General features: G+C 31.8%; 1 protein-coding gene and 1 long non-coding RNA gene across 2 annotated transcripts; one reads left to right on the top strand and one right to left on the bottom strand.

Annotated features, from left to right (window-relative positions):
* Positions 1-504: 504 nt before the first annotated feature.
* On the bottom strand, positions 505-1,840 carry LOC123909458. The gene is made up of 2 exons (XR_006809926.1): positions 1,634-1,840; positions 505-683 (listed from the first exon to the last, which is right to left on the bottom strand). It is a non-coding gene; the product is annotated as an uncharacterized LOC123909458 (long non-coding RNA).
* Positions 1,841-5,109: 3,269 nt separating this feature from the next.
* Positions 5,110-12,982, top strand: LOC123908526 (chaperone protein dnaJ C76, chloroplastic-like). The gene is made up of 9 exons (XM_045959194.1): positions 5,110-5,549; positions 9,863-9,991; positions 10,069-10,198; positions 10,766-10,886; positions 11,082-11,163; positions 11,448-11,501; positions 11,594-11,632; positions 12,073-12,172; positions 12,648-12,982. The coding sequence occupies exons 1-9, from the start codon at positions 5,310-5,312 to the stop codon at positions 12,776-12,778; spliced, it is 1,026 nt and encodes a 341-aa protein (XP_045815150.1). The 5' UTR covers positions 5,110-5,309; the 3' UTR covers positions 12,779-12,982.
* The last annotated feature ends 14,515 nt before the right edge of the window (positions 12,983-27,497 follow it).

Raw genomic sequence — 27,497 nt, 5'->3', positions numbered from 1 at the left:
ATTTGCTCAGCAATTAGCATGGATGAAGATTGTTCCTATGCAAATGGATGAAGATTATGGGTTTCAACTTTCAAGTTTCAAGTAGCAGTATGTTGCTATAGCAGTATTGTTACTGGTGTTGTTATTGCTAGTGGGGTATGTTACTACTGAAATTTGGTTGGGGAGAAATAGAAATTTGGTAGAACTACTGCAATAAAGTCATTGGATTGAAAATCAATGGCTTCATGAAGCTGTTGCTTGAGAAGGACCAAAAGAAGCCATATGTCTTCACCATATCTCTCTGTCACTCTATGCTTGCCACCTCAATTTCCCTTCACTTAGTTGGTCTGTTGTTTTTCAGTGCCTAGTGGTGGTGTTATTATAACATCCTAATAATTTAAGCTAATAAATCAATTAGGACATTAATATATAATCCTGAACACATTCGATCACGTCATTCCTTTGATACAATACTTAGTTCGGTCACATAGTACTTGACTCATTAAGTCCAAGATACAAAAGGAGTTATAACAAGATTCACAACTAATTCAAGTCATTAATTACATAGCTCTTGACTTAACTAGTTCAAGATACAACTTAGGAGATATAATACATTCCACAAAAGTTAAACAAGGGATTAGGCAAGCAAAATAAAACTGAAGCTTAAATTCCCGTTTCCTTTTCCTTCCTTGGAACCTGTTTATCTGAAAATAAAAACTTGACGGGATGAGATTATATCTCAATGAGTTCTTAACTAAATCCATAACCAGCCTAACCCGAGTACCCGGATTTTTATAACTATTAATAATAATAATAATGTAAATAACAATCATTATCTTTCCAACGTAATAGAATAGTTGAACACTCAAGAGGGTATTATCTTGTCATTTTTTTTTCTTTTAACTACAAGGCAACTGAGTGTGAGCGATGTCGGAAGCCTTGCCTATCCGGATGAAATATTCATCTCAGACAACTACTCACGATGATTATTACTACGTACGTTGCTTCACAACATATGTCTTTATCCTTATGGATAATTAACTAGATCAACAACTATTCTTTAATTTAATTTAAAGAAAACTAATGCTTAGTTATAGTAAAGTCTATAAACATCTTCACTATCCCTTTTGTTTCTAAATCAAAAGCTAAAGTTATTTATTTGACAATTTCTATTAGTCCAAAATATGAGTACTAATTCTAAGTACGTAAAGGAGTGTAAAACTAGCATAACCTTATGTTCACACTACCTAAACTCATAATATACAATTTTGGCCACACAACAAGGCTGGCCACCTCTGTTTTGGACATTTTTTCATCCAAGACAGCTGCTGTACCTGTTAAAATGTCACAGAATTTTCCAACAATTCAAACCAACCATTTTGCTACAATATTAGTAGTCACCAAACAATTTCAACAGTCCTAAAGAAGTCTCAGCACTATTCCAATTTCAATTAACATGGAATTTTAATTAAACCATGAGCAATCATAATAAAATTATGAATTTAACATACTCTAATTTCTACATTAAAGTCTCTAAGCATAATTTTTCATAAGTTGGGATAGAATTTCTTAACATTCTAAAACATGCAACTTTTAATACTTAGGTTTACTCAAACTCTAATTTCTACCAAAATCAAACTTAATAAGAACTCACCTTGACTCTTTGAAGGTAGTTCTTGATGGGTGAGTGAAAATGATGAAGATTGGAGAAATCCCTAACACTTGAGTTCCAACTTCTTCTCTTTGTTAACTCATGATCTTAGAAATGAGTATTGGGCCTAACTCATCCTTACAAAACCGGCTTGTAAGGTGAGGATTGCCTCTAGTATATAAACACTTAGTCAGGCCATCTCGCAACCGATGTGGGACTTCTTAACACACCCCCTCGCGTCCAGCGCTATTGGGCTTGGTACGCGGATATAAATGATAGGCGGTCCGATATCGGGCGGTCGAACGGATCATGGAGATGCTCTGATACCATCTTAGAAATAAGTATTGGGCCTAACTCATCCTTACAAAACCGGCTTGTAAGGTGAGGATTGCCTCTAGTATATAAACACTAAGTCAGGTCATCTCGCAACCGATATGGGACTTCTTAACAGCAGACCCAATGTATAATCTTCTTCACTAAGCTTGTTAATAAGGTAGAAGGTGTTTATTCTTCTTGAATCCTAAGCATGCATGTGGTGTTAATGGTGAATTTGAAGAAAACTACATTGGAGGGGGTGGGGTTGTATTCTGCCGAGAGGAATGAGAGAGGGAGAGACTAAAATTGTTTTTCTTTTTTCTTTTTCCCAACACTCACATTATGTATACTTGTTGATAGAGTTTTACAATAATGTCCCTCTATAGTATAGTTTATTCTCTATGATACTATTCCTCTTCTCATATTTACTAATAAGTCCTATTTAAATTAGTGACTTAATTTAACATGAAGTTACTTATAATTATTATTTACTATAATAATAAAATGGGTTGTTAAAGTTATTTTGATTGGTATTTTGGCACTTTTAGTTTTTGTCCTCCTTTGATTTTGTTTCATTCCGTAACATGTTTTCTCTTCATTCTATTTCATTTTGTTATATATCATATTTATATTATTCATATCTTTGTTTGCTCTTAAAAAAGAAAGGTGAAGAAGAGCCATGTGGATTTGCGAAGAATTTAAGTGAGAAAAGTAAATATTGAAAATTTTGGAACCTAACTTCTAAAATTGTTCAATTTCGGATTCTCAAATCCAAAACACTATTAAGGGTTATGAAGTCAAAAGCTCGATTTTTGGCTCATGCGTATCGAAAAAATTAGGTTGAAAGTGGAGAAATCACCTCGTGTGCCCCACAGGTTCCCCGACGGAGATTATTCATCACTAACGGCAGTAGAAACTCCGTACCAATATCATGGTACCCAAAAAAAATATTCGACAATAACAAATACTCCCTCCATTCCTATATTATATAAGGAACACTTTAGAAAAAAAAATTGGTCATTTTTATAAGAAACACTTTTTAAATTTATTCTTTATTAAATAGATAATCCCTTGTATATCATTCTTAAATTGTATAAAATGCAACATATTCCAATGTTATGTATTAATTACACAAACATATTAATTCTCGATGTTAGTTTTGGAATAACACATAAGAACGAGTTAGAATAGTACAATAATACAATTGTGCTCCTTTTGATGATAAGGTTGGGGATAAGGATGATGTACTATTTGATTATTCTTCAATCATGTGATGTCATCAGATAAAGAATGTCCTTCAATCATTTGCAAAGCAGATAATCAATTTTGAACGTAGTCTTGTCAGTAACATATTATGGCTTCTAAAGGTCTTCAACTTCTGAGGTTTTAAGAGGTTGTGACTGTCTTCAGAACTTGAAATCTCTTTTATTAATCATTTTAGGGAACTGTTCCACCGGTTGAGTGACAGTCAAGGTGGGAAAGATCGGTTATTCCTTCATCTCAGCATTAAGATTGCATCAATAAATATGTTTCTAAATAGACATTTATTTATCAAATTTGTTTTAAGTAGTTAATTTAGAGGATTGCTAAATAGTACGATACAGTTAGACAAGAAAGGTAGTAAATTTTAAAGAAATAAAAAAAATTAAAATTTGTTTTTGTTGGAAATCATTCTCGTATACCGATGAGAATTGACGGATAGTAATAAGTCGTGCACAAAGAAGCATTTTCCGTTAATTTATTATTGTTTGAGAGTTTTATGAGAAAGATGGGAATGATATTGAGAAAAGTAGAGAAAAGGTGGAATGATCAAGTCTGCGTCTACCGCGCCTAAGACATTGACACCGACTCAACCATAAACGCGCCCCTATCAAACCTAAAACTTGAAAACTAACTTTAACAACTTTTAACCACCAAAAACCAACTAAAACTAATAACTTACATTTCAAACTAGCTATTAACAGACAAACTAAGAAATACAATGTAAAACATCACATCGAAGAGCATTATTTGCTAGCATAGGATTAGGGATGTTAACAAGATTTGGATTGAGTCGTTGAGCGGATGATACTTTTTCACTTCCTTCCCCACCATCTAAAATATTCACATTCCCCACCATCTAAAAAATTATGAAATTATTGTGGGTCTTGTGACAATAGTAAACATCACATATAAACAAAATCTATAAAATATTTTTTTCACTAAAATATTAATAAATATAATATATAAAATACTTGAATATACATTTATAAATCATATTTTAATAAAATGTTTTGGGGACAAAATCTTTGTGGCCGGGACAAAGGATTAAATTTCGTCCCCATATCTTCCCTCTCGGGGGAACTTTCTCCTCCTTTTCTATCTTTGGAGGACAAAATTTCTCATCTTCAAATCGCCAAACGGAACAATTCTTACAAGAATCTCCACTTACGAATACAAGTAGAGGTGAGAATAGGTTAGGTCAGCCTACATAGGCTCAGACTAGGCCATCCGATTTCTTTAAATAGAACAGACCAAAAAAAATTTATAAGCCTATTTAGCTAAAAAACGCGAGACCGCAAACCATTAAAAAAGTCTTTGAGGCCTATTAGACCGGTTTATTTAAATTAATATGAATAATATTTTTACTATAATTATTATTTATATATTAAAATTTGTACTTTGATTAGATTACAAATCTATTAACTTTTTAAGAAGTTGAAGTTTATTAATCTACGTTAGTTTTTAACATATATAAATGGATTATTATAAACAATAATTAAAATATGATGACATATAGTCAAATTATCTAAAATATCACGTTAAATATCAAAAGGAACATTAGTTTATTAATTCATAATTATATTTAAAAATAAATATAATTATTTATTTAAATATATTCATATGAAATAAGATTTTAAACATGCTAACATCAGGCTTTCAAAAGGTCAGCCTCAAACCTAAAAATTAAGCTTATGACAGATTACATGCCAGACTCAAACGTTCAATTTTTTGATAGGTCAAACTCAGACTTTGTCCGGCAAAACCTAGCTCTATTTGGCCTATTCCCACCTCTAAATACAAGAAATGAAGCACATATGCACGAGATGACACGTGCCACTCGCAAGTAAAACCCACTTTACCTCGTTTTATTTGCTGTCTAGATTCATCTTAGGTTTCGTCCAGATTCTATTGATGTCTTTGGTTGTGACACTGCCACCACAGCATTACCCATTCATAGTTTCATGTACACAAAAAATTCTCCACCTCAAAAATTCTAAATATAAATATTTCCATTCTCATCAAAATATCAACCACCATTTTTATATTCTTATTTTTATTCATGTTGTATTTTATTTCTTTCTTTGCTCAATTGGTGATTTGAATGGCTCAATTACTATCTCCACTATACACAGAAGCTCTCAAAATTCACAACCCATCACTGAATTTGTGTCACAGAACCTCATGGCAGATGGCACAAAAGACTGCAACTGGTTCTTGCAGTTTTGCAACACGCAGTTCCAAAAGAAAAAGCTTTGGTAGGGTAAGAGTTGCTACTGATCAAGATTCATTTTCAACTAATGACACTGTTGGAGCAGATGACTATTATGCAGTTTTGGGTCTGGTAATAACTCACCTAACTCAGATTTTTCTTCTTTTTACTTCAAGCTCAAAATATTCAATCATTTGTTAAATGAATTCAACATGCATGTTATAGAATTTGAAAGGTTATATTAACCAAAATGGTTTGATAGAGTGGTAGATACATTACTCAGGTTTATGTTCCTTAATTAACCGTTTGTGGCTGTTGTGTATGAAAAAAATATATTTTAGGAGAGGTAAAACCTTAAATAAATATTAGTTACCTCGCATGATTAATTTTTAGTAAACAATCAATTTGGTACTTAAATGTGTGAGAGGTTGTCACAATGATCCTTTGATGTATCAAAACCTATGAAGTGTAGACAATCGTCCTCTTACACCGATACTTATAATTACATTGAATTATGTCATTTTCTTAAATTATTATCGGTGTCGACGTCTCAGTGTATGTGTGTTTGATGTATGTTCTTCATAGATCAAAACATTTCATTATGAACTAAAAAAAAGAGTCTAAGGCTGATTAGTGAGGTCTTAAAAACTTCATACAATGAATGATAAGTCATTCCATTTGTGCTTTCAGTAAGCAGGCGACGCGATTCTATGTTTCAATCGGGCATCAATTGCTTGGATACGTTTGAAAGCCTCGAGATGACAAAAAGAAAAATAGATTCTATATTTGTCTTGTATCTCAGTAACAAATGATTCATTTAGAAAAACCATAAATGTGTCATTTGTGTCTTTCATTAGTCAATTTAGTCTTCGAATGTGTCTTTTATGAGTCGGATCCGTTGACACCATATGTCAACGTTTACTTTGACACCAAATCCTATCCATTTATTTTATTTGATTGATATTTTTTTTTTTACAAAAATTTAAGGCTAAATTGCAGTTTTGGCCCCCCACGTTTCATAATTGTGCGATTTTGGCCCCTCACGTTTCAAATGTGCGATTTTGGCCCCCCACTTTTCATAATTGTGCGATTTTGGCCCCTCACGTTTCAAATGTGCGATTTTGGTCCCCCACGTTTGCCCCCTTTTGCATTTCTTGGTCCCCGTTGACTATTTTGACCAAAAAATTGATGACATGGAATATTTTTTACACGTGTCTTAATTGTATTGGCCAACCAAAATTTATTATTATTTTTTTAAAAAAAATAATCAAGGAAAGGTCACGTGATTTTTTTTTTTTGGGGTTAATTTTTTTTTCCGACAATGTCCTTTTGTATAATGAATGAATATTTTGAATTTGAAATATTTTGAATTATGATTTTTTTGTTAAACCAATTAATGAGACCAAGTTTTTAGATTCTGGTTTTTCAATATAGCATAATCAATTCTTGAAACCAATTAATGAGAATTTGGTAGAAGCAAGTGCATCAACATAATATTTGTGGTGGAGAATAATGTTCTTGAAAAAGTCACGTGACCTATCCTTTTTTTTTAAAAAAAAAAAAAAAATAATAAATTTTGGTTGACCAATACAATTAAGACACATGTAAAAAATATTTCATGTCATCAATTTTTTGGTCAAAATAGTCAACGGGGACCAAGAAATGCAAAAGGGGGCAAACGTGGGGGACCAAAATCGCACATTTGAAACGTGGGGGGCCAAAATCGCACAATTATGAAACGTGGGGGGCCAAAATCGCACATTTGAAATATGGGGGGCCAAAATCGCACAATTATGAAACGTGGGGGGCCAAAACTGCAATTTAGCCAAAATTTAAAAACAAATCTTCTAATATTAAAAGCAATGATTTTCTCCTAAATTATCTCTCTTGCTAACACCAAGCTACACAATCCCTCATAAGCAGGGACGGACCCAAGGGGGGGCAAGCAGGGGCTTCAACCCCCCCTTCCCCCATGCATATATGATTAATATATATAAACTGCATTTAAGCCTATAATCTTTAATGTATATGAGTTGCTAATGACACCTCTTAATTTATTCACTCTTGTTTTAAGTGCTTCTAAATAAATTATTGTGATTTTATCTTATAATTTTGAGTTAAATATATTTTTTGTCTTTATAAAATTAAGAGTTTTTAAGTTTTGTCCTTCAAAAAATTTACTTTTAGTCCATATTTGTATTTTATAGCAATTATTTTGAGGACTAAAAGTATCAATTTTTTGTAAAAATATTTGAAAATACGGACTTTCTTACCAAACTACAAGATTTTAGAGGATATTTTCATTTAAAATTTAATAGGACTAAACATAAAAACTCGTTATTTTATAAGGACAAAAAATATATTTAACACTGTTATTTATCATTAAAAAAAGAAATTCGGCCCCTCGTGTGATTGATTCCTGAATCCGTCCCTGCTCATAAGCAATATCGATTAAGAACAAGACCCGACCTGGTTATCTTTTTTTATCATTTTTTTGTTGTTGTCAAATTATGAGATCAAATTTTTATCTTTCCAAATTTCTGCAAAAGCATATTCGATTATAATGTTGCAACCATAAATTAATCCATGGCTTAATTAATCTATGATGCAGTATATATAATTTAGAATGAAAATAGCAAACACAAAAAATATTGATGGCCTTTCGTTTTCTCTCGAGAATTCTGCATGTTGTTGTATATTTCCAAAAAAAAATGGTTATGAAAATATGGAAAAAGAAAATTGGTTCCTTGAATAAAACAGATCACTGATTCTTGTTCTTAATCAATATTGTTTATGATGAATTGTGTAGCTTTTAGTGAGAGAGATGATCTGAGAGAAAATCATTGCTTTAAATATTAGAAGATTTGTTTTAAAATTTTTGTAAAAAAAAATATCAAACAAATTTAACCATTAGATCAAATAAAATAAATGGATAGGATTTGGTGTCAAAGTAAACTTTGACACTTGATGTCAACGGATTCTGACTCGTCTTTTATTAGTTAAGTTAGTCGTTAAATTAGTTACAAAAGAGACACTTGTGGGTCCGTTTGTTACGGATTAAAAAAAATAGCGATGTTGATGCAAAATAATTTAGAGATTAGTTTTAAGAGATTTTTAGAAAAGTTGAATTTAATTTATGTTTGTTTATTATAATAAAAATCATTTTTTTTTAAATAAAATAATCTTTAGTTTGTTTGGATACAACTTATAAAAGTGATTTTTTTAATTACAAATAACTTTTTTCTTTTAACATTTATTTTCTCTATCCTCTAAAAAAAATCTATTTATAAGTTGTATAGAGTAGCTTATAAAATAATAGATTTTTTTTAGAGGATAGAGAAAATAAATGTTAAAAGAAAAAAGTTATTTGTAATTAAAAAAATCACTTTTATAAGTTGTATCCAAACAAACTAAAGATTATTTTATTTAAAAAAGTGATTTTTATTATAATAAATAAACACAAAGTAAATTCAACTTTTCTAAAAATCTCTAAAAACTAATCTCTAAATTATTTTACATCAAAATCACTATTTTTTTAATCTGTAACAAACAGACTAAGAGGTCGTTTGTTATAACTTATTTTAGAAAAAAATCATTTTTTTTTTATAAAAATAATCACTTTTAATTGTTTTGCATCTGTTTGTTATATATTTTTAAAGTAATCAGAAGCTAAAAACAGTTAAAAATGAGAAGCTACTAAGAATAACTTATAATATAATGGATTTTTTTAAAAGGAGAGAGAAAAAAAATATTAAAAGAAGAAAGTTATTTTTAATTAAAAAAATCACTTTTATTAGTTGTATCTAAACAAACTAAAAATTATTTTATTTAAAAAAGTGATTTTTATTATAATAAACAAACACAAAGTAAATTCAATTTTTTTAAAAATCTCTAAAAACTAATCTCTAGATTATTTTACATCAAAATCACTATTTTTTTAATATGTAACAAACGGACAGTAACTTCTCATTTTTAGTTATTTTCTGATTATTTTTAGCTTCTGATTATTTTAAAAATCTGTAACAAACAAATGCAAAACAATTAAAAATGATTATTTTTATTAAAAAAAATGATTTTTTTTTCTAAAATAAGCTATAACAAACAGCCATCTGTTTCTAATTTTGTTACATTCAGGACTGTGGTGACAACAGCCTCACACAGTTAGAGATCAAAATGATGGTTTACTTGATTAGTTTTAGTTTACAAAACAAAAAAAAAAAAAAAAAAAAAAGAAATTAAACTTTTTTTTCATCCTTGATGCGAGTGATTTTCTGAACTATGGCATAACTTTGTATGTGGATCTGTCACATTTGATTAATTTTTTTAAAGACAGTAGGAGAATGCCAGATGATAAATTAGTTGTGTTTTTCACTGTTCCTATATCTAGAGATGCTGAGATAAAATATTAGATGTTTAATGATTGTGAAATTGGTCCTTTTTACCAGCTTCCAGATGCAACACCAGAGCAGATCAAGAAGGCATACTACACTTGTATGAAAACTTGCCACCCGGATTTGAGCGGCAATGATCCTGAGACCACAAATTTCTGCACCTTCATCAACGAAGTCTATGAGGTGGTTTCCTTTCCGACATCTTCAATTTTATTCTTGAGAAATTTGTGGTTTCAATTTTTCTAACTATTGCAGTTCAGGTGCTCAGTGATCCAATTCAGCGCAGGGTTTATGATGATATACATGGGTATTCTTTGACATCAATCAACCCCTTCGTGGATGATTCTAGTCCAAAGGATCATGTTTTTGTTGATGAATTCAGCTGCATAGGTACTTACAAGTCACTCGGCTATAATTATTATTAGAGAACAATCTAATAGGAGAGGCAGAAATTAATTGGCAGTTACAGGCAGTTATGTGTTTTACTATGTCAGTTATGTTGTTTATTTTTATTAATAAATAAAAAATAGAGAAAGGAACGGAAAAAGTGATTATGGGATTGTTATTGAGTGGCTGTTGGAGGGAGAGACCAAGCTCTCAAACTCTTGGAGGGATAGACCATGACTCAAATTAGGCGTGAAGCACATACACTTCTCGGATTAGGCGTGTCCCAATATCTGGCACACGTCAGTTTCCGACTCCGACATTGACTAATCGATTGGTGTCAATGTGTCGGTGTTTGTGTCGTTTCCAGTGTCCATGTTTGTGTCAGTGCTTCACCATAGTTTGCACCCAAATTAGGGTTGGTCTGACTGACATAAGGTGAATGCCCATACCCTAGAAAAGGGATGCATATATAAGTCTTGAGGGTACTAGGGAGAGAAAGACAGAACTAATTTACATAATTCCCAAAAGAAATGTTATATAATTATAATTATACTTCAAATTCTTGAACAGGCTGCAAAAACTGTGCCAATGTTGCCTGTGATGTGTTTGGAATTGAAGAAGACTTTGGAAGAGCCAGAGTATACAATCAGTGCGGGAACCCAGAATTAATTCAGCAGGCTATTGATAGTTGGTATGTTTATAACCATGCACATCACTCTAATCATGATTTGTTGTTTTGCAGCTTTTGCTTCTACAAATAGGTTTACATTTTACATTAATCACCATTCTGTATTCCTATTCGGCATAAAAATGGGATTTTTTGTAAAGCAACTAAACTAACGGAGATTTCTGAAATTTAATTTGACATTCATTTTTTGTATTTTAGCCCTGTTGACTGCATTCATTGGACATCAGCTGCACAACTATCATTACTTGAAGACGAAATGCGCCGTATAGAAAGAGTCAATGTAAGTCCAGAATCTATTTCTTCCCTTTTTATGTTCCGTTCTTAAGATCTCTATTCCGAAGATAATTTGATCATGTCTTATTCTGTCGCTTTCTGCTGGATGGTTACCCATATATGATATTTTTCTTAAATGATACTTTAGATAACCAATTGACTAAAATTGAGATGACTTTTTCTTAATCCATAATCCATATGGTATAAATCATGACCCTAATCACCAAACGGATCTAGCTAAGCTTTTTGTATACCATTAATATAACTACTAAGCTTCTTAAATTTGAGCAGGTTGCTCTGATGCTCTCAGGAATGGGATCAGCATTAAGCGACGTTTTCAGAATGGTAATATAACTAAGAGATTACTGGGTTATTCATATTTGATATTTATGCGTTGTCTCCTCTAACATGATCCAACCATACTTTAACAATGACAGGCAAATACCCGATGGGAGAAAAGGCAGTTAAAATTCTTGGTAAGAACTCATTAACATTCACTATTTTTTTCACTTAACATTATATGAACAACTTACTTGTATGCAACTAATCCTATGAAAACTATCATGGTTTCTCCTACGAATCTTAGGAAAGTTTATAGGTTTTTAAGGAATTCAAAATTAGTGTAAAAACAATATTCTTGAAAATTTGTACCATCAGTTTAGAGGAGGCTCTACAGTTCAAGATGCAATATTTCCTTAACTGTATAAAACTCTGAAAAGTCTCAGTTCTTAGGTTTAGACCAAGCTGCTTAAACACAAACATATTAGTGACTTACTAATTTTACATTAATGAGGGATCTCTTAACTAATGTGAGTCTTTCTATGCCCGAAATATCACCCCAGCTTCAGTGTCTCTCTCTTTGGTATAAAAACTGCAAATGATCAAAATGACAAACATTGATGCATGTGTCGTGCAGGAACAAGCGAGATCGAGAATGATGAAGCAGAAAGGTTACGATAAAACTAATTCATACTGGGACAATCTTCGTGGAAAACCAAGAGACTACAAAAGTTCAGGTATGGAATGTGAAAACACATAAGAAAGTTGCACTTTTTATGATTAGAAATCATATTATTAATCAACCAAATTCTTTCTTGTCAATATGCTTGAGTAGGCATCATTAATTTTTTGTTTACAATGGTGGCAATGAGGATCGAACATAAGACCTCATGCATATTATCCAAACCCCTCACCACTAGACCAAACCTAGTGGCTTAGTAGGCATCATTATTTGGTTGTGTTGCAATTGCTTTTGTACAATTAGGTTATATTGTTTAGGTTAAATTGCACTCTAGCACCCTAACTTTAGCCCCTTTTGCAAAAGTTTGGCCCCCCACTGATTTTAACCAAGTCAATGCACACGTGGTGTCTTGCCACATATGTTAATGTGGCATGTGAGTCACTCTCACAAGTTTTTAAAAGTTAGGGGGTCAAAAATGCAATTTAGCCTATTGTTTATTCCACTTGAAATTAATGATGATAATTTTGCAGAGGAGGAAGTAAACGAAAGAGCTAAAAGAGCTGCAGCTGCTGCTAGAAAATGGAGAGAATACTCAAGGAAGAAGAGTGCTGCCCCCACAGTCAAACTTCCAGAGGCAACTTCCTCCACCAAGGACAAGTGACCCTTATTTTCCATATAATATATTCTCTGCCATGTAATTAATTCATCCATATATAGCATGTCAATGATGTCATTGAGTTTGATAAGTCAATTTCTCATTAACAATCCATAATTGTAATTGTAATCTGGGTAAATATAACAAACATACATGATTTATAGTAAATATTACACGGATAAATAAATAAAAGAAAGCTAGTTCAATGTACTTTTTTTATTGAACGTTCAATGTACTTTACTAGATTTCCCACCCGTGCGACGCACAGGGAAGAATTTGTTTATATGATATGATTTTATATTTCGTTTGTTAGTACGACCAATAAATAATTTCACATAATATTTTGATATCATTATAAATTAAACTAAATATAATAGGACATTGTCATTAGATTAGAGGGATAATCATTATACAACTCACTCAAATATGTAAGTCATCCATAAGGTTGATTGAAAATTAGACTAATAACAACATAATAAAACATCACATGGTTCTTAAAATATAAGTTACGTTAATCAAATGATCAAGGCAAACATTAACTCATCATTTTCCTGCCCAATTGAATAAAACAAATGTGTGTATAAGTAGAGATCTCAAGCTAATGGGTTGGGCCAAATTAATAATAGCACCCACAGGTTCGTTACAAACATTAGTTCATCATTTCCCTGCCCGATTGAAGAATGGGTTGAGCCAAATTAATAATAGCACCCTCAGCTTCGTTACAAACATTAGCTCATCCTTTTTCTGCCCAATTGAAGAAAAAAAGTGTGTATAAGTAGAGATCTCAAGCTAATTGGTTGGACCAAATTAATAATAGCACCCCCAGCTTCATTACAAACATTAGCTCATCTTTTTCCTACCCAATTGAAGAAGAAAAAAAGTGCGTATAAGTAGAAATCTCAAGCTAATGGGTTGGACCAAATTAATAATAGCACCCCTAGCTTTGTTACAAACATGCTCATCCTTTTCCTGCCCAATTGAAAAAGAAAAAACAAAGTGTGTATAATTAGAGATCTCAAGCTAATGGGTTTGGCCAAATTAATAATAGCACCCCCAGCTTCGTTACAAACATTAACTCATCCTTTTTCTGCCCAATTGAAGAAAAAAAGTGTGTATAATTAGAGATCTCAAGCTAATGAGTTGGGTCAAACTAATAATAGCACTCCTAGCTTCGTTACAAACATTGACACATCATTTTCCTGCCCAATTGAAGAAAAAAAAGTGTGTATAATTAGTGATCTAACCTGATGATCAGAAAAGGTTGATGGCTGGTCCGTTGAGCAAATCGTCCATCGGAGGGGGGGTTTGTACCTGCAGGTGCTCCGATGCCTAAGTCAGCAAGAGAACCAGAGATACAAGAGAGAAGAGAGAGAAAGTAAAGTGTGGAATGAATTAGAATACCTGACTCTCCTGTCTAGGAGAGCTTATATAGTTGCTGTTGGGAAATTGTTTCATAAACACTTTTATAAACGCAGCGGAATTTTAAAATTAAAATTTCCCATCAATAGATTCTTGTGAATGAGCATGATCAGGTCTAGAATATTACCTTTGAAGAACAAATTTGTGGCCGCCTTTCGTGATCACAAGCACCGCACTTGCAGCACCTCCACTTAGTCCACACGAACAGGAACCTTCGATCTCACAGTGCTAGCTGTTCTTGGATGAAGGCTGAGGGAATTTTGTGCGGTTTAGGGTTTAGAGAAATTCAGAATTTCTCTAAATTCAGTTAGGGTTTCTTAAAACGTAACTTATGAACCTCATAAGGCTCTATTTATAGAGTTTCTTATGAGGTCTTTAGTTTACAGGAAATTGGGCTTCTCAAGCCCAATAACCGTTTGTCACTAACTGCACCTCCGCAATAAGTCTTACTTATTTTTTTCCCTTCTTAACTGTCCTGATTTTTAGCCAATTTTAGTGTTTGTAGTCGTTTTTATGCTTTTTGGCCTATTTTATTGTTTGTAGTCGTTTTTATGGTTTTTGGCATATTTTAGGGTCGATATTTGGGATTTTGGCCAATTTTAATGTTTGTAGTGGTTTTTAATGTTTTTGGCCTATTTTAGGGTCGTTCTTTAGTTTTTGGCCAATTTAAGTGTTTGTAGTCGTTTTTATGGGTTATGCCAATTTTAGTGTTCGTAGTCGTTTTTTTGATTTTGGCCTATTTTAGGTCGTTTATATGGTTTTTGGCCAATTTTAGTGTTTGTAATCGTTTTTTTTATGGTTTTTGGCCTATTTTAGGTCGTTTATATGGTTTTTGGCCAATTTTGGTGTTTCTAGTTGTTTTTATGGTTTTTGGCCTATTTTAGGTCGTTTATATGGTTTTTGGCCAATTTTAGTGTTTGTAGTGGTTTTTAATGTTTTTGGCCTATTTTAGGGACGTTCTTTAGTTTTTGGCCAATTTAAGTGTTTGTAGTCGTTTTTATGGGTTATGGCCAATTTTAGTGTTCGTAGTCGTTTTTATGGTTTTTGGCCTATTTTAGGGTCGTTTATATAGTTTTTTTTGCCAATTTTAGTGTTTGTAGTGGTTTTATGGGTTATGGCCAATTTTAGTGTTCGTAGTCGTTTATTTGATTTTGGCCTATTTTAGGGTCGTTTATATAGTTTTTTGCCAATTTTAGTGTTTGTAGTCGTTTTTATGGGTTATGGCCAATTTTAGTGTTCGTAGTCGTTTATTTGATTTTGGCCTATTTTAGGTCGTTTATAAGGTTTTTGGCCCATTTTAGTGTTTGTAGTCGTTTTTTTATAGTTTTTGGCCTATTTTAGGTCGTTTATATGGTTTTTGGCCAATTTTGGTGTTTGTAGTTGTTTTTACGGTTTTTGGCTTATTTTATGTCGTTTATATGGTTTTTGGCCAATTTTTGTGTTTGTAGTCGTTTTTATGGTTTTTGGCCAATTTAAGTGTTTTTAGTCGTTTTTATGTTTGTAGTGGTTTTTAATGTTTTTGGCCTATTTTAGGTCGTTTATATGGTTTTTGGCCAATTTTAGTTTTTGTAGTCGTTTTTATTGTTTTTGGCCAATTTTAGTGTTTGTAGTCATTTTTATGGTTTTTGGCCTATTTTAGGTCGTTTATATGATTTTTGGCCAATTTTAGTGTTTGTAGTCGTTTTTATGCTTTTTGGCCTATTTTATTGTTTGTAGTCGTTTTTATGGTTTTTGGCATATTTTAGGGTCGATATTTGGGATTTTGGCCAATTTTAATGTTTGTAGTGGTTTTTAATGTTTTTGGCCTATTTTAGGGTCGTTCTTTAGTTTTTGGCCAATTTAAGTGTTTGTAGTCGTTTTTATGGGTTATGGCCAATTTTAGTGTTCGTAGTCGTTTTTTTGATTTTGGCCTATTTTAGGTCGTTTATATGGTTTTTGGCCAATTTTGGTGTTTCTAGTTGTTTTTATGGTTTTTGGCCTATTTTAGGTCGTTTATTTGGTTTTTGGCCAATTTTAGTGTTTGTAGTGGTTTTTAATGTTTTTGGCCTATTTTAGGGACGTTCTTTAGTTTTTGGCCAATTTAAGTGTTTGTAGTCGTTTTTATGGGTTATGGCCAATTTTAGTGTTCGTAGTCGTTTTTATGGTTTTTGGCCTATTTTAGGGTCGTTTATATAGTTTTTTTTGCCAATTTTAGTGTTTGTAGTCGTTTTATGGGTTATGGCCAATTTTAGTGTTCGTAGTCGTTTATTTGATTTTGGCCTATTTTAGGGTCGTTTATATAGTTTTTTGCCAATTTTAGTGTTTGTAGTCGTTTTTATGGGTTATGGCCAATTTTAGTGTTCGTAGTCGTTTATTTGATTTTGGCCTATTTTAGGTCGTTTATAAGGTTTTTGGCCCATTTTAGTGTTTGTAGTCGTTTTTTTATAGTTTTTGGCCTATTTTAGGTCGTTTATATGGTTTTTGGCCAATTTTGGTGTTTGTAGTTGTTTTTATGGTTTTTGGCTTATTTTATGTCGTTTATATGATTTTTGGCCAATTTTTGTGTTTGTAGTCGTTTTTATGGTTTTTGGCCAATTTAAGTGTTTTTAGTTGTTTTTATGTTTGTAGTGGTTTTTAATGTTTTTGGCCTATTTTAGGTCGTTTATATGGTTTTTGGACAATTTTAGTTTTTGTAGTCGTTTTTATTGTTTTTGGCCAATTTTAGTGTTTGTAGTCATTTTTATGGTTTTTGGCCTATTTTAGGTCGTTTTTATGATTTTCAGCCAATTTTAGTGTTTGTAGTCGTTTTTATGCTTTTTGGCATATTTTATTGTTTGTAGTCGTTTTTATGGTTTTTGGCATATTTTAGGTCGATATTTGGGATTTTGGCCAATTTTAATGTTTGTATTGGTTTTTAATGTTTTTGGCCTATTTTAGGGTCGTTCTTTAGTTTTTGGCCAATTTAAGTGTTTGTAGTCGTTTTTATGGGTTATGGCCAATTTTAGTGTTCGTAGTCGTTTTTTTGATTTTGGCCTATTTTAGGTCGTTCATATGGTTTTTGGCCAATTTTAGTGTTTGTAGTCGTTTTTTTTTATGGTTTTTGGCCTATTTTAGGTCGTTTATATGGTTTTTGGCCAATTTTGGTGTTTCTAGTTGTTTTTATGGTTTTTGGCCTATTTTAGGTCGTTTATATGGTTTTTGGCCAATTTTAGTGTTTGTAGTGGTTTTTAATGTTTTTGGCCTATTTTAGGGACGTTCTTTAGTTTTTGGCCAATTTAAGTGTTTGTAGTCGTTTTTATGGGTTATGGCCAATTTTAGTGTTCGTAGTCGTTTTTATGGTTTTTGGCCTATTTTAGGGTCGTTTATATAGTTTTTTTTGCCAATTTTAGTGTTTGTAGTCGTTTTATGGGTTATGGCCAATTTTAGTGTTCGTAGTCGTTTATTTGATTTTGGCCTATTTTAGGGTCGTTTATATAGTTTTTTGCCAATTTTAGTGTTTGTAGTCGTTTTTATGGGTTATGGCCAATTTTAGTGTTCGTAGTCGTTTATTTGATTTTGGCCTATTTTAGGTCGTTTATAAGGTTTTTGGCCCATTTTAGTGTTTGTAGTCGTTTTTTTATAGTTTTTGGCCTATTTTAGGTCGTTTATATGGTTTTTGGCCAATTTTGGTGTTTGTAGTTGTTTTTATGGTTTTTGGCTTATTTTATGTCGTTTATATGATTTTTGGCCAATTTTTGTGTTTGTAGTCGTTTTTATGGTTTTTGGCCAATTTAAGTGTTTTTAGTTGTTTTTATGTTTGTAGTGGTTTTTAATGTTTTTGGCCTATTTTAGGTCGTTTATATGGTTTTTGGACAATTTTAGTTTTTGTAGTCGTTTTTATTGTTTTTGGCCAATTTTAGTGTTTGTAGTCATTTTTATGGTTTTTGGCCTATTTTAGGTCGTTTATATGATTTTTGGCCAATTTTAGTGTTTGTAGTCGTTTTTATGCTTTTTGGCCTATTTTATTGTTTGTAGTCGTTTTTATGGTTTTTGGCATATTTTAGGGTCGATATTTGGGATTTTGGCCAATTTTAATGTTTGTAGTGGTTTTTAATGTTTTTGGCCTATTTTAGGGTCGTTCTTTAGTTTTTGGCCAATTTAAGTGTTTGTAGTCGTTTTTATGGGTTATGGCCAATTTTAGTGTTCGTAGTCGTTTTTTTGATTTTGGCCTATTTTAGGTCGTTTATATGGTTTTTGGCCAATTTTGGTGTTTCTAGTTGTTTTTATGGTTTTTGGCCTATTTTAGGTCGTTTATTTGGTTTTTGGCCAATTTTAGTGTTTGTAGTGGTTTTTAATGTTTTTGGCCTATTTTAGGGACGTTCTTTAGTTTTTGGCCAATTTAAGTGTTTGTAGTCGTTTTTATGGGTTATGGCCAATTTTAGTGTTCGTAGTCGTTTTTATGGTTTTTGGCCTATTTTAGGGTCGTTTATATAGTTTTTTTTGCCAATTTTAGTGTTTGTAGTCGTTTTATGGGTTATGGCCAATTTTAGTGTTCGTAGTCGTTTATTTGATTTTGGCCTATTTTAGGGTCGTTTATATAGTTTTTTGCCAATTTTAGTGTTTGTAGTCGTTTTTATGGGTTATGGCCAATTTTAGTGTTCGTAGTCGTTTATTTGATTTTGGCCTATTTTAGGGTCGTTTATATAGTTTTTTGCCAATTTTAGTGTTTGTAGTCATTTTTATGGGTTATGGCCAATTTTAGTGTTCGTAGTCGTTTATTTGATTTTGGCCTATTTTAGGTCGTTTATAAGGTTTTTGGCCCATTTTAGTGTTTGTAGTCGTTTTTTTTATAGTTTTTGGCCTATTTTAGGTCGTTTATATGGTTTTTGGCCAATTTTGGTGTTTGTAGTTGTTTTTATGGTTTTTGGCTTATTTTATGTCGTTTATATGGTTTTTGGCCAATTTTTGTGTTTGTAGTCGTTTTTATGGTTTTTGGCCAATTTAAGTGTTTTTAGTCGTTTTTATGTTTGTAGTCGTTTTTATGCTTTTTGGCCTATTTTATTGTTTGTAGTCGTTTTTATGGTTTTTGGCATATTTTAGGGTCGATATTTGGGATTTTGGCCAATTTTAATGTTTGTAGTGGTTTTTAATGTTTTTGGCCTATTTTAGGGTCGTTCTTTAGTTTTTGGCCAATTTAAGTGTTTGTAGTCGTTTTTATGGGTTATGGCCAATTTTAGTGTTCGTAGTCGTTTTTTTGATTTTGGCCTATTTTAGGTCGTTTATATGGTTTTTGGCCAATTTTTGTGTTTCTAGTTGTTTTTATGGTTTTTGGCCTATTTTAGGTCGTTTATATGGTTTTTGGCCAATTTTAGTGTTTGTAGTGGTTTTTAATGTTTTTGGCATATTTTATTGTTTTTAGTCATTTTTATGGTTTTTGGCATATTTTAGGGTCGATATTTGGGATTTTGGCCAATTTTAGTGTTTGTAGTGGTTTTTAATGTTTTTGGCCTATTTTACGTCGTTTATATGGTTTTTGGCCAATTTTGGTGTTTGTAGTTGTTTTTATGGTTTTTGGCTTATTTGATGTCGTTTATATGGTTTTTGGCCAATTTTTGTGTTTGTAGTCGTTTTAATGGTTTTTGGCCAATTTAAGTGTTTTTAGTCGTTTTTATGTTTGTAGTGGTTTTTAATGTTTTTGGCCTATTTTAGGTCGTTTATATGGTTTTTGGCCAATTTTAGTTTTTGTAGTCGTTCTTATTGTTTTTGGCCAATTTTAGTGTTTGTAGTCATTTTTTTATGGTTTTTGGCCTATTTTTGGTCGTTTATATGATTTTTGGCCAATTTTAGTGTTTGTAGTCGTTTTTATGCTTTTTGGCCTATTTTATTGTTTTTAGTCGTTTTTATGGTTTTTGGCATATTTTAGGGTCGATATTTGGGATTTTGGCCAATTTTAGTGTTTGTAGTGGTTTTTAATGTTTTTGGCCTATTTTAGGGTCGTTCTTTAGTTTTTGGCCAATTTAAGTGTTTGTAGTCGTTTTTATGGGTTATGGCCAATTTTAGTGTTCGTAGTCGTTTTTTTTATTTTGGCCTATTTTAGGTCGTTTATATGGTTTTTGTCCAATTTTAGTGTTTGTAGTCGTTTTTTTTTTATGGTTTTTGGCCTATTTTAGGTCGTTTATATGGTTTTTGGCCAATTTTGGTGTTTGTAGTTGTTTTTATGGTTTTTCGCCTATTTTGGGTCGTTTATATGGTTTTTGGCCAATTTTAGTGTTTGTAGTGGTTTTAATGTTTTTGGCCTATTTTAGGGACGTTCTTTAGTTTTTGGCCAATTTAAGTGTTTGTAGTCATTTTCATGGGTTATGGCCAATTTTTGTGTTCGTAGTCGTTTTTATGGTTTTTGGCCTATTTTAGGGTCGTTTATATAGTTTTTTTTGCCAACTTTAGTGTTTGTAGTTGTGTTTATGGTTTTTGGCCTATTTTAGGTCGTTTATATGGTTTTTGGCCAATTTTGATGTTTGTAGTCGTTTTTATAATTTTTGGCCAATTTTAGTGTTTGTAGTCATTTTTATGGTTTTTGGCCAATTTTTGGGTTATGGCCTATTTTAGTGTTCGTAGTCGTTTTTATGGTTTTTGACCTATTTTAGGGTCGTTTATATGGATTTTGGCCAATTCTAGTGTTTGTAGTCGTTTTTATGGTTTTTGGCCAATTTTTAGTGTTTGTAGTCATTTTTATGTTTTTTGGCCTATTTTTGGTCGTTTATATGGTTTTTGGCCAATTTTTGTGTTTGTAGTCGTTTTTATGGTTTTTGGCCTATTTTAGTGTTTGTAGTGGTTTTTAATGTTTTTGGCCTATTTTAGGGTCGTTTATATAGTTTTTTGCCAATTTTAGTGTTTGTAGTCGTTTTTATGCTTTTTGGCCTATTTTATTGTTTGTAGTCGTTTTTATGGTTTTTGGCCTATTTTAGGGTCGTTCTTTAGTTTTTGGCCAATTTAAGTGTTTGTAGTCGTTTTTATGGGTTATGGCCAATTTTAGTGTTCGTAGTCGTTTTTTTGAATTTGGCCTATTTTAGGTCGTTTATATGGTTTTTGGCCAATTTTAGTGTTTGTAGTCGTTTTTTATTATTGTTTTTGGCCTATTTTGGTGTTTGTAGTCGTTTTTATGGTTTTTGGCCTATTTTAGGTCGTTTATATGGTTTTTGGCCAATTTTAGTGTTTGTAGTGGTTTTTAATGTTTTTGGCCTATTTTATTGTTTTTAGTCATTTTTATGGTTTTTGGCATATTTTAGGGTCGATATTTGGGATTTTGGCCAATTTTAGTGTTTGTAGTGGTTTTTAATGTTTTCGGCCTATTTTAGGTCGTTTATATGGTTTTTGGCCAATTTTGGTGTTTGTAGTTGTTTTTATGGTTTTTGGCTTATTTGATGTCGTTTATATGGTTTTTGGCCAATTTTTGTGTTTGTAGTCGTTTTTATGGTTTTTGGCCAATTTAAGTGTTTTTAGTCGTTTTTATGTTTGTAGTGGTTTTTAATGTTTTTGGCCTATTTTAGGTCGTTTATATGGTTTTTGGCCAATTTTAGTTTTTGTAGTCGTTCTTATTGTTTTTGGCCAATTTTAGTGTTTGTAGTCATTTTTTATGGTTTTTGGCCTATTTTTGGTCGTTTATATGATTTTTGGCCAATTTTAGTGTTTGTAGTCGTTTTTATGTTTTTTGGCCTATTTTATTGTTTTTAGTCGTTTTTATGGTTTTTGGCATATTTTAGGGTCGATATTTGGGATTTTGGCCAATTTTAGTGTTTGTAGTGGTTTTTAATGTTTTTGGCCTATTTTAGGGTCGTTCTTTAGTTTTTGGCCAATTTAAGTGTTTGTAGTCGTTTTTATGGGTTATGGCCAATTTTAGTGTTCGTAGTCGTTTTTTTTATTTTGGCCTATTTTAGGTCGTTTATATGGTTTTTGTCCTATTTTAGTGTTTGTAGTCGTTTTTTTTATGGTTTTTGGCCTATTTTAGGTCGTTTATATGGTTTTTGGCCAATTTTGGTGTTTGTAGTTGTTTTTATGGTTTTTCGCCTATTTTGGGTCGTTTATATGGTTTTTGGCCAATTTTAGTGTTTGTAGTGGTTTTAATGTTTTTGGCCTATTTTAGGGACGTTCTTTAGTTTTTGGCCAATTTAAGTGTTTGTAGTCATTTTCATGGGTTATGGCCAATTTTAGTGTTCGTAGTCGTTTTTATGGTTTTTGGCCTATTTTAGGGTCGTTTATATAGTTTTTTTTGCCAACTTTAGTGTTTGTAGTTGTGTTTATGGTTTTTGGCCTATTTTAGGTCGTTTATATGGTTTTTGGCCAATTTTGATGTTTGTAGTCGTTTTTATGATTTTTGGCCAATTTTAGTGTTTGTAGTCATTTTTATGGTTTTTGGCCAATTTTTGGGTTATGGCCTATTTTAGTGTTCGTAGTCGTTTTTATGGTTTTTGACCTATTTTAGGGTCGTTTATATGGATTTTGGCCAATTCTAGTGTTTGTAGTCGTTTTTATGGTTTTTGGCCAATTTTTAGAGTTTGTAGTCATTTTTATGTTTTTTGGCCTATTTTAGGTCGTTTATATGGTTTTTGGCCAATTTTTGTGTTTGTAGTCGTTTTTATGGTTTTTGGCCTATTTTAGTGTTTGTAGTGGTTTTTAATGTTTTTGGCCTATTTTAGGGTCGTTTATATAGTTTTTTTGCCAATTTTAGTGTTTGTAGTCGTTTTTATGCTTTTTGGCCTATTTTATTGTTTGTAGTCGTTTTTATGGTTTTTGGCCTATTTTAGGGTCGTTCTTTAGTTTTTGGCCAATTTAAGTGTTTGTAGTCGTTTTTATGGGTTATGGCCAATTTTAGTGTTCGTAGTCGTTTTTTTGAATTTGGCCTATTTTAGGTCGTTTATATGGTTTTTGGCCAATTTTAGTGTTTGTAGTCGTTTTTTATTATTGTTTTTGGCCTATTTTAGGTCGTTTATATGGTTTTTGGCCAATTTTAGTGTTTGTAGTGGTTTTTAATGTTTTTGGCCTATTTTATGTACGTTCTTTTGTTTTTGGCCAATTTAAGTGTTTGTAGTCGTTTTTATGGGTTATGGCCTATTTTAGTGTTCGTAGTCGTTTTTATGGTTTTTGGCCTATTTTAGGTCGTTTATATGGATTTTGGCCAATTTTAGTGTTTGTAGTCGTTTTTTATGGTTTTTGCCCTATTTTAGGTCGTTTATATGGTTTTTGGCCAATTTTGGTGTTTGTAGTCGTTTTTATGGGTTATGGCCTATTTTAGTGTTCGTAGTCGTTTATATGATTTTCAGCCAATTTTAGTGTTTGTAGTCGTTTTTATGCTTTTTGGCCTATTTTATTGTTTGTAGTCGTTTTTATGGTTTTTGGCATATTTTAGGGTCGATATTTGGGATTTTGGCCAATTTTAGTGTTTGTAGTGGTTTTAATGTTTTTGGCCTATTTTGGGGTCATTCTTTAGTTTTTGGCCAATTTAAGTGTTTGTAGTCGTTTTTATGGGTTATGGCCAATTTTAGTGTTCGTAGTCGTTTTTTTTATTTTGGCCTATTTTAGGTCGTTTATATGGTTTTTGGCCAATTTTAGTGTTTGTAGTCGTTTTTTTTATGGTTTTTGGCCTATTTTAGGTCGTTTATATGGTTTTTGGCCAATTTTAGTGTTTGTAGTGGTTTTTAATGTTTTTGGTCTATTTTAGGGACGTTCTTTAGTTTTTGGCCAATTTAAGTATTTGTAGTCGTTTTTATGGGTTATGGCCAATTTTAGTGTTCGTAGTCGTTTTTATGGTTTTTGGCCTATTTTAGGGTCGTTTATATAGTTTTTTTTGCCAATTTTAGTGTTTGTGGTTGTTTTATGGGTTATGGCCAATTTTAGTGTTCGTAGTCGTTTATTTGATTTTGGCCTATTTTAGGGTCGTTTATATAGTTTTTTGCCAATTTTAGTGTTTGTAGTCATTTTTATGGGTTATGGCCAATTTTAGTGTTCGTAGTCGTTTATTTGTTTTTGGCCTATTTTAGGTCGTTTATAAGGTTTTTGGCCCATTTTAGTGTTTGTAGTCGTTTTTTTTTATAGTTTTTGGCCTATTTTAGGTCGTTTATATGGTTTTTGGCCAATTTTGGTGTTTGTAGTTGTTTTTATGGTTTTTGGCTTATTTTATGTCGTTTATATGGTTTTTGGCCAATTTTTGTGTTTGTAGTCGTTTTTATGGTTTTTGGCCAATTTAAGTGTTTTTAGTCGTTTTTATGTTTGTAGTGGTTTTTAATGTTTTTGGCCTATTTTAGGTCGTTTATATGGTTTTTGGCCAATTTTAGTTTTTGTAGTCGTTTTTATTGTTTTTGGCCAATTTTAGTGTTTGTAGTCATTTTTATGGTTTTTGGCCTATTTTAGGTCGTTTATATGATTTTTGGCCAATTTTAGTGTTTGTAGTCGTTTTTATGCTTTTTGGCCTATTTTATTGTTTGTAGTCGTTTTTATGGTTTTTGGCATATTTTAGGGTCGATATTTGGGATTTTGGCCAATTTTAATGTTTGTAGTGGTTTTTAATGTTTTTGGCCTATTTTAGGGTCGTTCTTTAGTTTTTGGCCAATTTAAGTGTTTGTAGTCGTTTTTATGGGTTATGGCCAATTTTAGTGTCGTAGTCGTTTTTTTGATTTTGGCCTATTTTAGGTCGTTTATATGGTTTTTGGCCAATTTTAGTGTTTGTAGTCATTTTTTTTATGGTTTTTGGCCTATTTTAGGTCGTTTATATGGTTTTTGGCCAATTTTAGTGTTTGTAGTGGTTTTAATGTTTTTGGCCTATTTTAGGGACGTTCTTTAGTTTTTGGCCAATTTAAGTGTTTGTAGTCATTTTTATGGGTTATGGCCAATTTTAGTGTTCGTAGTCGTTTTTATGGTTTTTGGCCTATTTTAGGGTCGTTTATATAGTTTTTTTTTGCCAACTTTAGTGTTTGTAGTAGTGTTTATGGTTTTTGGCCTATTTTAGGTCGTTTATATGGTTTTTGGCCAATTTTGATGTTTGTAGTCGTTTTTATGATTTTTGGCCAATTTTAATGTTTGTAGTCATTTTTATGGTTTTTGGCCAATTTTTGGGTTATGGCCTATTTTAGTGTTCGTAGTCGTTTTTATGGTTTTTGACCTATTTTTGGGTCGTTTATATGGATTTTGGCCAATTCTAGTGTTTGTAGTCGTTTTTATGGTTTTTGGCCAATTTTTAGTGTTTGTAGTCATTTTTATGTTTTTTGGCCTATTTTAGGTCGTTTATATGGTTTTTGGCCAATTTTTGTGTTTGTAGTCGTTTTTATGGTTTTTGGCCTATTTTAGTGTTTGTAGTGGTTTTTAATGTTTTTGGCCTATGTTAGGTCGTTTATATGGTTTTTGGCCAATTTTAGTTTTTGTAGTCGTTTTTATTGTTTTTGGCCAATTTTAGTGTTTGTAGTCATTTTTTATGGTTTTTGGCCTATTTTAGGTCGTTTATATGATTTTTGGCCAATTTTATTGTTTGTAGTCGTTTTTATGCTTTTTGGCCTATTTTAGGGACGTTCTTTAGTTTTTGGCCAATTTAAGTGTTTGTAGTCATTTTTATGGGTTATGGCCAATTTTAGTGTTCGTAGTCGTTTTTATGGTTTTTGGCCTATTTTAGGGTCGTTTATATAGTTTTTTTTGCCAACTTTAGTGTTTGTAGTTGTGTTTATGGTTTTTGGCCTATTTTAGGTCGTTTATATGGTTTTTGGCCAATTTTGATGTTTGTAGTCGTTTTTATGATTTTTGGCCAATTTTAGTGTTTGTAGTCATTTTTATGGTTTTTGGCCAATTTTTGGGTTATGGCCTATTTTAGTGTTCGTAGTCGTTTTTATGGTTTTTGACCTATTTTAGGGTCGTTTATATGGATTTTGGCCAATTCTAGTGTTTGTAGTCGTTTTTATGGTTTTTGGCCAATTTTTAGTGTTTGTAGTCATTTTTATGTTTTTTGGCCTATTTTAGGTCGTTTATATGGTTTTTGGCCAATTTTTGTGTTTGTAGTCGTTTTTATGGTTTTTGGCCTATTTTAGTGTTTGTAGTGGTTTTTAATGTTTTTGGCCTATTTTAGGGTCCTTTATATAGTTTTTTGCCAATTTTAGTGTTTGTAGTCGTTTTTATGCTTTTTGGCCTATTTTATTGTTTGTAGTCGTTTTTATGGTTTTTGGCCTATTTTAGGGTCGTTCTTTAGTTTTTGGCCAATTTAAGTGTTTGTAGTCATTTTTATGGGTTATGGCCAATTTTAGTGTTCGTAGTCGTTTTTATGGTTTTTGGCCTATTTTAGGGTCGTTTATATAGTTTTTTTTGCCAACTTTAGTGTTTGTAGTTGTGTTTATGGTTTTTGGCCTATTTTAGGTCGTTTATATGGTTTTTGGCCAATTTTGATGTTTGTAGTCGTTTTTATGATTTTTGGCCAATTTTAGTGTTTGTAGTCATTTTTATGGTTTTTGGCCAATTTTTGGGTTATGGCCTATTTTAGTGTTCGTAGTCGTTTTTATGGTTTTTGACCTATTTTAGGGTCGTTTATATGGATTTTGGCCAATTCTAGTGTTTGTAGTCGTTTTTATGGTTTTTGGCCAATTTTTAGTGTTTGTAGTCATTTTTATGTTTTTTGGCCTATTTTAGGTCGTTTATATGGTTTTTGGCCAATTTTTGTGTTTGTAGTCGTTTTTATGGTTTTTGGCCTATTTTAGTGTTTGTAGTGGTTTTTAATGTTTTTGGCCTATTTTAGGGTCCTTTATATAGTTTTTTGCCAATTTTAGTGTTTGTAGTCGTTTTTATGCTTTTTGGCCTATTTTATTGTTTGTAGTCGTTTTTATGGTTTTTGGCCTATTTTAGGGTCGTTCTTTAGTTTTTGGCCAATTTAAGTGTTTGTAGTCATTTTTATGGGTTATGGCCAATTTTAGTGTTCGTAGTCGTTTTTTTGAATTTGGCCTATTTTAGGTCGTTTATATGGTTTTTGGCCAATTTTAGTGTTTGTAGTCGTTTTTTATTATTGTTTTTGGCCTATTTTAGGTCGTTTATATGGTTTTTGGCCAATTTTAGTGTTTGTAGTTGTTTTTATGGTTTTTGGCCTATTTTAGGTCGTTTATATGGTTTTTGGCCAATTTTAGTGTTTGTAGTGGTTTTTAATGTTTTTGGCCTATTTTATGTACGTTCTTTTGTTTTTGGCCAATTTAAGTGTTTGTAGTCGTTTTTATGGGTTATGGCCTATTTTAGTGTTCGTAGTCGTTTTTATGGTTTTTGGCCTATTTTAGGCCGTTTATATGGATTTTGGCCAATTTTAGTGTTTGTAGTCGTTTTTTATGGTTTTTGC

This window comes from Trifolium pratense, linkage group LG2 (genome assembly GCF_020283565.1).
Source record: "Trifolium pratense cultivar HEN17-A07 linkage group LG2, ARS_RC_1.1, whole genome shotgun sequence".
NCBI classification, from domain to species: Eukaryota; Viridiplantae; Streptophyta; class Magnoliopsida; order Fabales; family Fabaceae; genus Trifolium; species Trifolium pratense.
Note: the sequence above shows the minus strand (reverse complement) of the source record. Positions and strands in the feature narration are given on the sequence as shown.

Coding starts and splice junctions, on each gene's coding strand:
- LOC123908526 (XM_045959194.1), top strand. CDS start 5,310: ATGGCTCAATTACTATCTCCACTATACACAGAAGCTCTCAAAATTCAC. Junction 5,550..9,862: donor ATTATGCAGTTTTGGGTCTG/GTAATAACTCAC, acceptor CCTTTTTACCAG/CTTCCAGATGCAACACCAGA. Junction 11,633..12,072: donor AAAGGCAGTTAAAATTCTTG/GTAAGAACTCAT, acceptor TGTGTCGTGCAG/GAACAAGCGAGATCGAGAAT.